A 13,161-nucleotide genomic window follows, 5' to 3' on the forward strand; every position below is an offset into this window, starting at 1 on the left:
GGATGAAAGAAACAGCTTGGTTTGGCCCTTGATTGAAGCATGCTCTGCTCTGGTTCCAAGGGGAAGAGGCAAACTAAGCGGGATCAGGTCAGGCCAGGCCAGGCCAGGCCAAGGAACCGGGAAGGGGCTCGCGGCACAGTCCGTCGGTCCTCTCCATCGCCAGGACTTTACAGGGCCATTTCTGCCCCTGTTGCTTTCCCCTTGTTGGTGCTTTTTTCTCGTCGGCGATGCGCTCCTGCCATAGATCCCCCAGAAGGAGGGCTTGTGGAACACATCCTTGGAAGCCGACCAACAGGAAGAGAGACAATCCAAGACCTCGTTGCTTTTCCTTCAATTTCCCTCCTCTCCCGTCCCCTTCATGCCGGCCCCCTTCGTGCTTCCCCGCGCTGGCCCCCACTTGCGACGCGGGATCTCTGTACATCAATTGATATTGGTCAATGAAGGGTGGTAGATTGAAACCTACGACATTGGTGGTAGCTGGAAGTAATATTTGAGGTTGCCAACGCTTTCTTGGTCACTTCCAAGGGCTCCATCTCTCGAATGAGAAACAGTCGGGTTCGTCTTTTTACCCTTCTTTCCCCATCGCTTCGGCTTTCCTTGTCTGGGCGAGAGTTTGACGGCGTCATGCATCCTCCTGCTCCCCGCCGCCGGATCGTTTCATCCACGGATGAATACCTTTTCTCTCCTCTCCATTCTCTGCGACGAGCAAACTGCAGGGTAGCAGAGGAAGAAGACGGAATGCAAGAAAGACATTCTACCCTCCCATCCATCATCATGCCCCCAAATTAAACAACAAGAAAAAAGTCGGGGAAAGAGGGGACGGGGAGAGCGGGGAAGAGGCAAGCCACCAAGCCAAAAGGTGTGTGTGGATGTGTGTGTGAGTGGAGAGCTCGAAGCAGCCTCCTTCTTTTCTTTCGATTTGTGTTTCTGGATCGAGCTGGGCGCTGCTGTGTCGTGTAACACCGCTCACCATTGTTCGTATCGGTCCGGCTAGGTCAGAAGAGGCATAATATGCGACACAACCATTTGGATTGTCCGCTGCCTTCATTCGGCCTTTCAGCTCACTTGGAGCAGACCTCCTTCGTCTACAGATTGAGACTGAATAGCTAGATTCAAAGGACGTGGAAAAGAACAGAAATCTCAAGACCCTGGACACACGCAGAGTCCACCACTCATAGCTCGTAGGGTGCGGGGAAGAAAAGCAAAAGGCGATGCAAAACGGATCCCATAGAACAACGTGGAATGACATTAGGAAACATTGAAAGACTCCCTATTTGTTGAGACACACGCACTCATGTACGTCAAAAGCTTTCCTGCAAAGCATCGATGTGACCTGTCAGTCCTCACATAGAACAAACCGCCGCCGGACAAGACGGGACAAGACTGAGCCTGCGCAATCGATAAAGGCCACGAGAAATATCTTGTGGAAGGAACGCTTTCCTCCTTCCACGTCATTCACGAACACTCGAGTGTAATAGCTTCATATACGAGGGCATGGGAAGAATGTCCAACCGAGTAGCTCAAGCAGTAGCGGCTGCGACCAGTGGCCAAGGGGTCATCGGAGCGCTCAGAAGGTTAGAAAATTGCAATTTTCGTAGCTCGTGGCAAGCAATCAGGAGTTCGATCCTGAGAGCGCGTCGCGAGCGAGCTTTTTTTTGCTTTGTTTATCCCCCCTCTCTTTGCCTTTCCTCGTTTAGCTCCTGTTTGCGCCATCAATATCCTTCTCGACTCGGTATACCTCTTTGAAAGGCAGCCTGCGTCTATCTGCGTCTTTATACGAGAAAATGATGAGCGTGAAATGTCGCCGAAGCACAAAACTATGACGGAGACACAAATCGCTCGATATCCGATCCAGCACCTCGACTTCAGGCATCGTGTATTCCCTCGATCCTGCTAAACGCTCAGATATCGAGATGCAAGGTGCCGCGTTTGGGGCCAAAAAGGGATGAACACGCCGAACTGCGAATCGATCAAAGGATTGCCAGCAGACGGCCGGGAACTCGCTCTCCCGTTTGCTTTCTCCTATCCACCTCCCGCCGCCGATGGCCACCTGAAATCAGCATCCCGCCGTAAGATAAGACGCAGGTATTCATTTCTGGGTAATTCTCTTTCAAAGTCGTAGGTAGGCATGTGATAGACAAGAAAGCCCGAGGATCCGAGGCAAGACATGATCAATGCGAATCCGCGTCATCTTGTGGAGAAGGTGAAGTTGGTCTGGGCTGCCTTGCATCTTCCTTAGAAAAGTCCCTCGTCCGGGGTTTGGCTTATCTATGACAACATCATGCAGGCATCGAAGAGCGGCGGTCCTGACGGGAATACTGCTTGACGCTATCAACTTACGGCGGCTTCAGCGACGGTGGACACGAGGTTAGGTGAAATGTATCCAGGGACGTAAACATCGCGACGTGGCACAAATCAGGTCAGAAGATAAAACTTTCATATTCATTTCCTGTGAACTATCATAAGTCATTCGTCCCCTCTCGCACGAGGACACGGTTTTATTTTTGGTTCCCAGACCAACCCTGACCGCCCATCTGGAGGGTTGGCGAGCTTTCTGATCCTTCGTTCGAGGATAGTCTCGAGACTACTTGTACACAGGGCATTGCAGAAGCCCCCGAATCTTCTGCTCCCGCTTCTGTGTCATGATAGACGATCGTGGCCGAATAGGTCTCTCATGGAATCCCCGCTACACTGTATCGGCGCACCGGCATCACACCAATGCCGACGCAAGGTCGAAGCACTGGAGAGAGTTCTGTCCCTCATCCCAGGAACTTTGGCTGCGAAGGGACGACGCTTTCCCGGTCGGATCGGTAACTCCTCTTCGTGTTCGGTGTAGAATTCTTGTTCTCCCTCAAATCGTAGCGTTGGCTACTGCTATTATCCTTGTGAACCGCGTTCGACAGCTGAGTCACGGCATTAGCCATCTCCTGCAGAGACTTGAGCCGCGAAGCGTCCGGACGTGACAGGAACTTGACCGTGCGCTGCTGCTGGTCGATCCTGGCGTCGAGCTTGCCGTCCGCGATGAGGAATCCGAGGATATCCTCGACGTCTTCCTCGGAAATCTTGAGGCGGTTGGCGAGCCATTGTAGAGTGACGCGGTCGAAGGGGGTGATAATCTTCATGAGACCCTTTGTCCGCATGTTACGCGTGACCTCGTCGATGTTCTCGGCGATAAAGGGGTCGGAGAGGAGGTCCTGGCTCTCGCGGAGGACGGCTTGGTAGCGGTGGATGTCGTCTTGCTGGTAAGCCTCAACGAGCTTGGTCATCGCCGCAACGCGAGGATCAGACTTGTACGGCTTGGTCTCCTGAGAGTCGAAAGGATTGATGTTGGACTTCATCAGCATGGTCGTTAGGAGTAGATATTTGAGGACTTGGATCCTCTGCAGCGAACCAGCCTCGTCATAATTGCGGAAAGATTCGAAAAAGTCCTTTTGCGCCTCGTCCCAGTTCTCCTCGCTCATGTGCATCTTTCCTCCGCACTCCCGGATGATACCCATGATCTTGGGATGCGGCACGGCCGAGCGCACCTTAAGCGCTCTCTCGTAAAGCCGCTTGAGTTGCTTGTTGTTCTTGGTAGCCGCGTGCATCTGAATCTCCAACGCGTAGATTTCGAGCGAGTACGTGCCCTTGCTGGGGTCGTCGGATCCGTCCTCGCGCTGGCATGCTTTGTGCAGTTCCTTGACCTTTTTGGCAACGGCGGCGTAGTCTTTCCGGTCAAGAAGCAGCTTCGCAAGCTTGATGTTTGTCTTGAGCCATAAACGTTCGTTGTTGGAGTTCTGGAAGCTTTCGAGTGTGAGCGAGTACACCTGTTCGACGCACTTGGCAGACTCGTCGTCTTGCGAGCCCTTCTCGATGAAGTCAAGCATGTTGTTTATGGACTTCTCCGAATAGTTCCTCGTAACTGCCGACTTGACGTAGGTTAAAAGCTCCGCATAATGCTCGACAACCTATCCAAAATGTTCGTCAGCAAGAGATCATCGAGCCGCTAGCACCCCTTAGCCCATGAAAGGAACTCCACAAACCCCAGCATACCTTGTCGTATTTCGCATGTAAAAACTCCAACTTGATCGCCTGTTTGAGCCCTTTGAATCCCCATTCACCCTTCGTTTCCTCTAGACCCGGAATGGCTAGGAATTCGGAAATGGCATCGTCGGGATCGCTCTGCTTGATCTGCTTGGCGTTGTAGTACTTGTTCTCGATGTCGACATCGCCGGAATCTTCATCCTCATCATCCTCGTACTCGAAGTCGTAGCTAAGGCGTGTCAGTTAAGAACGAGCATGGGGGAGCGGAAAGCTGGCGGGTGAGAGAATGGACGAACTCCTCATCGGACTCTTGCATGAAATCGTCATCAGACATGGTAGCTCGCGAATAGAAGAAAGTAGGATGACTAGATACAAGAAGCAGCAGAGTTTCGGCTTCTCAAGAGCCGAGATTGTGTGGGTGATGATGTGTCGCGAGTCAAGAGAGAGCTCTGGAGAGCGGAGCGTTGGTCGGGGTCGTGTTGTGGGAGTTGCCTGCTGCAGCTCGGGGTGATGGATGGACGTTTGGCGCCCCTCCAAAGTGCCTGGCAACAATGGTGGGCAGTGGGGGTAGTTGGTGGTGCCTTCTGAACTAGTGCTAGCGTGCGGGCAACTTATCGATAAGAGAGGGCAGCTCTCCGACCAATAAAATTGATATTGAGTATTACATAAGCCGATATTTCTGTGGCAAAATATTGTTACACCAACCTCTGCAGCCTGTCGCAACCAGATGTTCTCACATTCCAACTCCATCAACAGAGAACATCCCCTCCAACCTCTTGGAGACTTTACCCCCAGATCAACTTATCTCGCGGTCGAGCGCATCGTACCCTTTAGTAACGAGACCCAGAAACCGCAAACATGGGTGGAGATCTCAATTTAAAGAAGTCGTTTCATCCCGGCTTGCTTCGCAATCAGGTATGTATCGTATCCATGGACACACTCCCCTCTTGCTGCCTATTTCGCAAGACTTGAATGCTAACCATCTCTTTACAGAAACGAGTCTACGAAGAAGAGCAAAAAGCCCTCGAAGAACGCAAGCGGACCCAACAACGCATCAATGAACTCAAAGAAGAGCGCGCAAAGGAGGAGGTGCAGCGGCAGCTCGAAGCCGCCGGCGGCCAGAAACGAGTCGATCGCGTCGACTGGATGTACCAGGGCCCCACGGACGGGCAGATGGGCACCACCGAAGAGCGCGAGGCGTACCTCCTCGGCAAGCGCCGCATCGACAACCTCATCAAGGGGACGGATCATCAGAAGCTCGAGAAGAACGCGGGACAGGAGAGTTTCATGGTGATGCAGAGCGCGAATTCGGCCAAGGATATGGCCGCGAAGATTAGCGCGGATCCGTTGATGCAGATCAAGAAGCAGGAGCAGGCGGCTTATGAGGCTATGATGAATGATCCGATTAAGAGGAGGCAGTTGCTTGCGTCGATGGGGATAACAGAGAAAGAGAAGGAGAAGGACAAGAGGAAGTCGAGGAGGGAGGATCGGCATGATAGACATAGGAGCGAAAGGCATCGGCGTGACTACTCTGATGATGAGAGAGATCGGAGACGGAAACGGTCTCGCTCAGAGTCTAGGTCGAGAAGCCCGCCACGCCGGCGGAGGACGGAGGGTGATGATGAAGACAGCCGGAGGAGCAAGAGAAGACGCGATTCCCCCGAGAGGAGGAGGCGCCGCTCCCCCGATGATGAGAGGGAAAGGAGGAGGCACAAATCCCCTTCGGCTTCCCGGTCGAGGTCACCAACCCTGAGATCCAAGGATGATAGGAGCTACCGGGAGAGGGATGGCAAATCTCACCGGAGTCACCGCGACAGGCAGGTCTCGCCTACCCGCCCAGATGATGATCGAAGGAGTTCCCGGAGACGTGATGAGTCTCTGGACAGACGTCGGCCAGAGAAAGAAAGGGGTGATGATAGGAGAGGCGATGACCGGAGGAGGCGTGACGATTCCGCAGACGGTCGCCGCAACGGAAGAGAGAACGGCGACCGAAGGAATGGCGACTGGAGGCGCAACGACCGGGATGGACCCCGCCATCCCCGCGGAGGCAGAGATTACGACAGGAGACCTGGTCCCCGGGAAGACCCACGCCCATCCGATCAAGACCGCGCAAAGAAGCTTGCCGAGATGCAGCAAGCCGCTTCGGAGCTTGACCTTGACCGCGAACGACGTCTTGCGGCCGTCGAGGATCAGGAGCGCCGGGCGAGGGATGAGGATGACAAGGCTCGGGAGGCGGCAGCCAAGTATGGAGGGGACAAGCGATTCATCAATGGCATTCGGCAACAGGCTAATAGTTTGGGCCTTGCCGAGAGTATGGGTCGTGGCCGGCGGGGGCTTCAAGCTGATGAGGACTAGAGGGCTTTTGGAGGCTGGAGTATGGTCTGTTTCTATTTTTACGACTTATATCACAAATAATGACAATCATACATTGGGGCTCGACTCTTTGCTTTCGCCCTTTCTATTCTCATTTCATGTTATTTCTCCCTGGTAGCTATTTCCATCAACCTTTGTGACCACATCCCGCTTGAGGAGCCGGACACCATGGAGGCTGTGCAAGGATCGACTCGTAATAGCAGAAGATGCACGAAGTAGGGCGAAATCTTGAAACAACCAGAAACTTACTCGCCAAAAGGAATGTTCACCCAGTCTGGATTGGTCGGCTGACCTCGCGCTGCTCGCCTAGTCCATCAGATGCAGATTTCTTGGGGACGGTCACACAAGTGCAGGCGACATGAGGTGATGCACAAAGAAAGGAGTGGTTGGATTGACCCGGTCTTACCAGGAGGCCGATGTCACTGCAAGTAGAACCGAGCTGAACGAAGTCTAACATGATATGCCCCCTTCGTCTCTTTGAATTTGTTCTTACGGATGGTCGCGACCTGCCCACATTCGAGTTTGAGGATGCTCGTATTTAGATGAAAGGAGTTGCAATCACGAGGACGGTGCATGGCGATTGCGTATTCATGCCATATTATCTACTGTCGGCAGGGCGGGTTTCACTTTGATTTCCGAATCCGGGCGCGGCTCACTCCCGCCGACACGGCCAAGGTGAGTGCTTCTATAGCTTCAGCGCCGTGATGAACCTTGTGGAAGTTGCAGACCGGGAAGCGCAGCCGTTCCTTTTAACATTACTATGCATTCATTCATTAGGTTGGTCCGGACGCGAGAGCCTGACACTTCGGTGCTCCTCCGCCAATTCATCAAGTCCATCTCTCTTACTTGGCTATTGGAGGCTGAGGTATCGACAGATGTCACCTAATTACTAAATATGTGGATGGGGAAGGCGTGGGATGAGAGATGCCCAGGCCTTATTCCAAGATCTTATGGGTCATCAGCTCATACTACGAAGTAAAGCCCAGACTGAGCATCAGACATGGGGTTTAACCGTCACTGGGGTGGACGGTGGAAGTCGCATTATGGTCCTGCGCTCATAAACTGTTTTCTTCCTCGTCAAGTGGCGGCTGCTTATTCAATTCTGAACAAGGCCATATGCAAGTTAAAGGAGCCTGCGCCTTGCGATATTTGGCCACGCTTTTCCATGGCGCTGCCATTCCTTTTCGGAGTCCAGTCTAAGACTGGTTAGTTTGAGGCCTTGGTGGAGAATCAATTTTATCGATGAGTGTCCAAGGATCGGAATATAGTATTTCTCGTCCTGCTGAGGTGAAGAGTTAAGATCTGCCCTCGAATCAGTGATGCCAGAGCGTCACGCTTGATGAAGTATCAATTGATGTTAATTGGTCTTGTATCTAGCAGGGTATATCAATGCCTGGCTTTGGAGCCGTTGTGGATACCAGCAGTCATACTTAGGAAACAATAATTGATATGGGTGCTGGAGGCACAGTTTGATACCCTTCGTAGTACGAAGTACTTGCAAGCGGTGGTGCATGAATCCATCTATTCGATAGCGGAGAATTTGTCGCATTTTCCCATATGCTTCAGACTGACAACCTCATACGACGTAGATTGATGTCTCTCTTAGAATGAAGACCCAACAGCTTCACGTCGAACATAACATTTTGCTGACATTCATTGCTGCAGTGCTGGCGGAGTACGACGTAGTATTTCATACATGCTGTCCGAGAGCCCACGCAGGTACGCAGTCCGTGCTGAGGAACCTCAAGGGTTGATATTAAAGACCAGGCTACCCTCCTTCGTAAATTAGTTTGGAGCATGTGTCACTGCCAACAAGGCGACGCCATCGAGCCAACGATTGATCCATTTGTGGTCTTGTATTACGCTAGGTTGGAGACGACGACCGACGGAGTACTTCGTAGTGTGCGAAGTACGAAGTAGGTGGCTAATCCTTCAAGGCGGAATTATTACAGAGATTTGGCAGCGACCTGTTAGTTCGGATGCTTGTAAACCGAATTAGTCGAGGCTTGGGATGTATTACACTGCACTTTCCCAAGCAACTTAAAAGCGCAAAGCACTATTACGAAATACTACTTGCTGTCAAGTACTTCGTACAATTGTATGGGCGGGATTCTTGCTGACGATCAAGTATGAAGTACACTACCCAGGAGACGCCAAATTGCGCCTGGGGAAACCCTCTAATCAACGGTCAACGTCGCCCTTGCCTTCTTGCGTTGGGGGCTGCGCTCTCCTCATTTGACCAGAATTAGGGATTATTAGTGCTCCATCCATCGTACTTGCCTCGTACCCGCCATTCCCCCATCCCATCCTCGCCTGTACCTTCCCGCTGCAGTCTTGCGGGGCAGTGACTTCATTTCCGCTCATTTCCTTTACCCTCGAACCTTGCAATACTTCGACTTGCCTCGCTTCAAAACGCTTCAACTGACAACTGACAGGCTAACAACTCAGGACCCTCAACTCCAAGCCATCCATTCCTTTCAATCCGATTTCGTTCTGTGTCTTCTCTTCCCCCTCGGGTCCCATCTTCTTGAACACGAAGCCATTCACAGCCCTTCTTTGTCACTGTTTACTTTTGTCGGAGTTTTCCATTCGGTCTTGTTTCTCTTTGATCCAAAGTGATACCCTTTTCTCTTCCCTGCTTCCGCGCCGTGGGCATCCTTCGTTGGAGAGTTTCCCGTCGCTCCGAAATCTCGACACCAAATAACGAGAGGTCTCACTCAGTTCCTCCCCTATCTCCGACACCCGTCACGATCCCCGAACGAACCCAAGTCTGCTCCGTCCACCAAGCCTCTCGCGCTTCTCGCATTCGATTCCCAATCATACCTTGCAATCGATTCACATTCGTCGCCGCCCAACTAGTCCAAGGGCACGTTGCGCAGAAAGCCCTCGTCCAACGACTATCCTCCGTTCGACGTCCCGATTTTAATTTCTTTCCCTCCCTTGGAATTTGATCCCCGATACCCAGCCACGCAAACTTGACGGCCTGCTATCGCTACTTTTCAACCTCTCTTCATCTCCACCGTCGTTTGTCAGACTTCCGGATATAATAATGCCTTCGCTCTGTGGCGGAAGCAAGACGGTCCAGCGAAAGCTGGTACTCCTGTGGGTTCTTCCCCTGTCCGCTGCCAAGCGCGGATCCCGACCCCACAGATCAAGCGATCCTTCACATGCTTCTGCGCTCCTCCGCTACCCGTGTGATTTTTGTCTTCTTCCTTTTTATTGCCTTTGACGTCGGTAGCTGATATCCTTTCCCATGCAGTGGCGATGGTGCTTGCGGAAAGACTTCACTTTTGAACGTCTTTACGAGAGGGTGAGTTGACGATGTGCTCAATCTGGCGGCCGGCTCCCAACTCACGTCCAATCGCAGCTACTTCCCCACGGTCTACGAGCCCACAGTCTTCGAGAATTACGTCCACGGTATGTGATATTGTTGTCCCAACATGCTTTGCGCCGGGAGCCCAATAGGGCCTATCCCACTAGCTTAGGTTCTCTACCTTGCTGAAGCGTTGTTTCCCCCGAATTGTTTCTATGGATACCCGAGGCTGACACTCCGTCTAGACATTTTCGTCGACAACGTACACATCGAGCTTTCTCTCTGGGATACTGCCGGTCAAGAGGAGTTTGACCGGCTCCGAAGTCTGTCGTATGGTATGCGCCCTTAGATCCCAATCTTCTGTCTGTCGCGCCGAGACTTGATCTAACTCTTCGCCCTGGCTAGATGACACCGATCTTATCATGCTCTGTTACAGCGTCGACAGCAAAGATTCCCTCGAAAACGTAGAAAGCAAGTGGGTAGGCGAGATTGCCGAGCACTGCCCCAACACTAAGCTTGTTCTTGTTGCGCTCAAATGCGATCTCCGCGAATCCGACGAGGAAGAACAAGGCGCCAGCGCCGACGCCGCCCAAGGCGAGAAGAAGCCCATGATCAACTACGAACAAGGCCTCGAGGTCGCCCGCCGCATCAACGCCCTCCGATACCTCGAGTGTTCCGCCATGCGCAATCGAGGAGTAAACGAAGCCTTCACCGAAGCCGCGCGAGTCGCCCTTACTGTGAGGAAGGAGCGCGAGGATTCTAAATGTGTCCTAATGTGATTTACTTTCCCCTCTCTCGTGGAGAGTGCGAAGCCGGCCTCATTTACCCGCAGACCAGGCGGATGACGCTCCCGGCATTACTCCAATCCATTTTCTTATCGGAGACGAAGCCCTCATCGAGGTGTGAAGTCGATAGACTTTTGAAGGCGGGATATTCCCCGTCAAGCCAGCCATATGCTACAAGTTGGAATTTAGGAAGGCGTTGCTTACGACTTTTCTGGTTCATGCCCGTCCCTTTTCCTCGTTCTGTTCCCTCCTTTTTCCTCATCTCTTTTCTTTCCGTCTTTGCTCGCGTCGTCGACCCGCTTTCCCTCGCGACCGCTTGTTCATACTATACATGTACCTGACGCAATCATGCCCTGTAACGTTCCTGCCCTTTACAATGCCATTGCCCTCACAGGCGTCTATGACTTCGGACGACTGGAAAAGATACGGTCTACCCTCTTTACCGTCTCGATGAAGTGAGCCCTTGGGAGTCTGAGGGAATGCTGTTTCGTTCCTTGGCCTTTTCTAATCTGTCTTCTGTTCACTTGATGTACATATCGTCTGCATTCTTTCTTTCCCTACCACCTTCTAAGGTTTCGACATTTCGAGATTGGAGCCCTTTTTATTATTCGTACGGGACGACTACCCCCTAGTTATTGACTTTTTAATATTACGGAGCCCCCCAAAAAAAGAATAGGACTGGAGTGGAGGAAAAAGAAGAATTTTGAGGTTTCCTCCAGCTTCGCTCCCTCTCTTTAATATTGGAGAGGGAGCAGGGTTGATAGTGGAGGAGGATAGCATGGAGGCGTGGTGCATTATACACGGAGCCGAATTAAACATGTTTCGATGCTTCTTCCCTTTTGGATACTTTACGTGACGCTTTTCAGGGACATCTTTTAGTGAGCTTTAGCGGTCGGGGTTGGGCCGATGTGAAGGTAGACTGGCCCTTTGGGGTTTTGTGGCGTGAGTCTTGGGCTTGGCTGGGCTGGCACTGGGAGCGGTTTCTGCTGCTGGGGATACTTGGGCAACTCGAGATTGATGGTAAAGTTTACACTAATGGGAATGCAGCTGGCCCATCTTTCGGATTTAAGACGTACCGCCTGGGATGATGATCGGTCATTGTCTCGCTAAGAGAGGGAGCGTCGTCATCATTGCACAAGGCCCCAAGTCCACCTTGTGAAGGTGGAATTTCCGACAATGCTCCCCGGTTTACAATACTGCGACAATGGCGAAAGACATGAACGAAACTGTACTGGCATCGGCGACACCAATGGCGATGAAGAAAGAAAGAAAGAAAATCGATGAAGAACGGGAGCAGGGACTCGCCGCGCCTTTGTCTGACTTTCATCTGGAATTCGTGACACCGAGAGCTCTTGTCTCGAAATGGGTGTCGCCGACGAGACGAGGGAGGGGAAGGCTAACGACACGGCTACGCGTCCTCCCGTTTAAACTTCAGCAAGCAAGAGATCAGTGGGGTAGGTCGGGTAAGCTTAAATCATGGAGCGGCGGAGGAGCATTGATGTTCAGAAGATAATGTCAAGCCCAGAACTCATCTTACTTCGTACGAAATCCTTCGAGATGTCTGAATCCATAATATCCTCTGGAAGATTTCGGGAAGGAAGTGGATTTCCAGCCTTCAAAACCCCTGGATTCCGCGCCCACTCAGTCGGCATACAATGAAGTACTTCGTACCAGAGACAACGAAGCGAGAAAAAGAAAAGAGGTTCGTTCTGTGTCGATCCCGATAGCAGACTAACAAGTTCTCATAGGGATATGCATGAACTCTTGTTAGGGCTATAGCTTTTCGGCACGCCTGCGCGGTGATTACCAAGATCAGCCAATCTTGGTAAATTAGCTGGTGATCTATGATCGCTAGACGGTACCTGCGTCTTTCCCCATTCGTCCCATTGGCTGCGCCAACCGTTGTGGCGTTGAGCTAAACCCGGAAGAGTGAAACTCGGCAACGACGTTAAGTGGTCCCCAGCGACCTGATGAAACCACACGTCCACCTTGGCAAGGGGGTTCGCTGCAGGGTACGTGCTTCGATCACCTGTACGAAGTCCGCGCAGGTTTCTCTGCTGGGCTGACAGCCGTCTTGGGGCGAGCATTGCGGTGCGCAGCCCCTTTCGAAATGAGTCCGAGCCAATGCGAGCATGACAAGACCTGGAGAGGCACCCAAAAGAGGGTAGAGTGACTTTCAAGAGCCGTTCTTGCCTGGTTCCTGACCCCCTCGCCCCCTCTTGCATGATCATTGGTGATGAAATGTGACCCAACAAAATTTCCCCTTCCGCCCGTCCTTTCCCTTTCCCAACTCAGACCTTCAAGGAATTAGGTTTTCCTCGCTCGTTCCTCGTCTTTTGCAACCCCCCGTCCCTTTCTTTGTAGATAATCCTATCTCCGAAGAACGGGTTCGCAGAAGCCGGACGACGTCCATTCCCTTCGTGCTTGTTTGCTACTCTTCCTCGTCTTCTCACTATGATTGTATAGAAGAAGGCCCGGAAACAGTCACTCATTTTCACAACTGCTTATCAGCGACCAACAACAAAGTCACTCCTTTTTAACATCGTTAGAGACGTGAGGCCTTCGAGTCTACGATCGACGCTTCTGTCCCAATCCTCAATCTACCTGGCAATCAAAGAAGAACCATCTCTGATTCCAGAAACCAATACTTCGTTTCACTTCTTTTTT

General features: G+C 52.0%; 3 protein-coding genes across 3 annotated transcripts; 2 read left to right on the plus strand and 1 right to left on the minus strand.

The window, feature by feature from the left end:
• Nucleotides 1-2,759: 2,759 nt before the first annotated feature.
• Nucleotides 2,760-4,357, minus strand: SAPIO_CDS10132 (COP9 signalosome complex subunit 2; the record flags this gene model as incomplete). Its single annotated transcript, XM_016783777.1, has 3 exons — nt 2,760-3,947; nt 4,033-4,252; nt 4,320-4,357. The coding sequence occupies 3 exons, from the start codon at nt 4,355-4,357 to the stop codon at nt 2,760-2,762; spliced, it is 1,446 nt and encodes a 481-aa protein (XP_016639215.1).
• Nucleotides 4,358-4,881: 524 nt separating this feature from the next.
• On the plus strand, nt 4,882-6,378 carry SAPIO_CDS10133 (Pre-mRNA-splicing factor CWC25; the record flags this gene model as incomplete). Its single annotated transcript, XM_016783778.1, has 2 exons — nt 4,882-4,938; nt 5,017-6,378. 2 exons carry the CDS (start codon nt 4,882-4,884, stop codon nt 6,376-6,378), a joined length of 1,419 nt encoding a protein of 472 aa, XP_016639216.1.
• Nucleotides 6,379-9,445: 3,067 nt separating this feature from the next.
• SAPIO_CDS10134 (uncharacterized protein) lies at nt 9,446-10,488 on the plus strand (the record flags this gene model as incomplete). Its single annotated transcript, XM_016783779.1, has 5 exons — nt 9,446-9,588; nt 9,656-9,706; nt 9,764-9,813; nt 9,955-10,044; nt 10,115-10,488. The coding sequence occupies 5 exons, from the start codon at nt 9,446-9,448 to the stop codon at nt 10,486-10,488; spliced, it is 708 nt and encodes a 235-aa protein (XP_016639217.1).
• Nucleotides 10,489-13,161: the final 2,673 nt, after the last annotated feature.

The sequence above is a fragment of the Scedosporium apiospermum genome (genome assembly GCF_000732125.1).
Source record: "Scedosporium apiospermum strain IHEM 14462 chromosome Unknown SEQ_SAPIO_0154, whole genome shotgun sequence".
NCBI lineage: Eukaryota > Fungi > Ascomycota > Sordariomycetes > Microascales > Microascaceae > Scedosporium > Scedosporium apiospermum.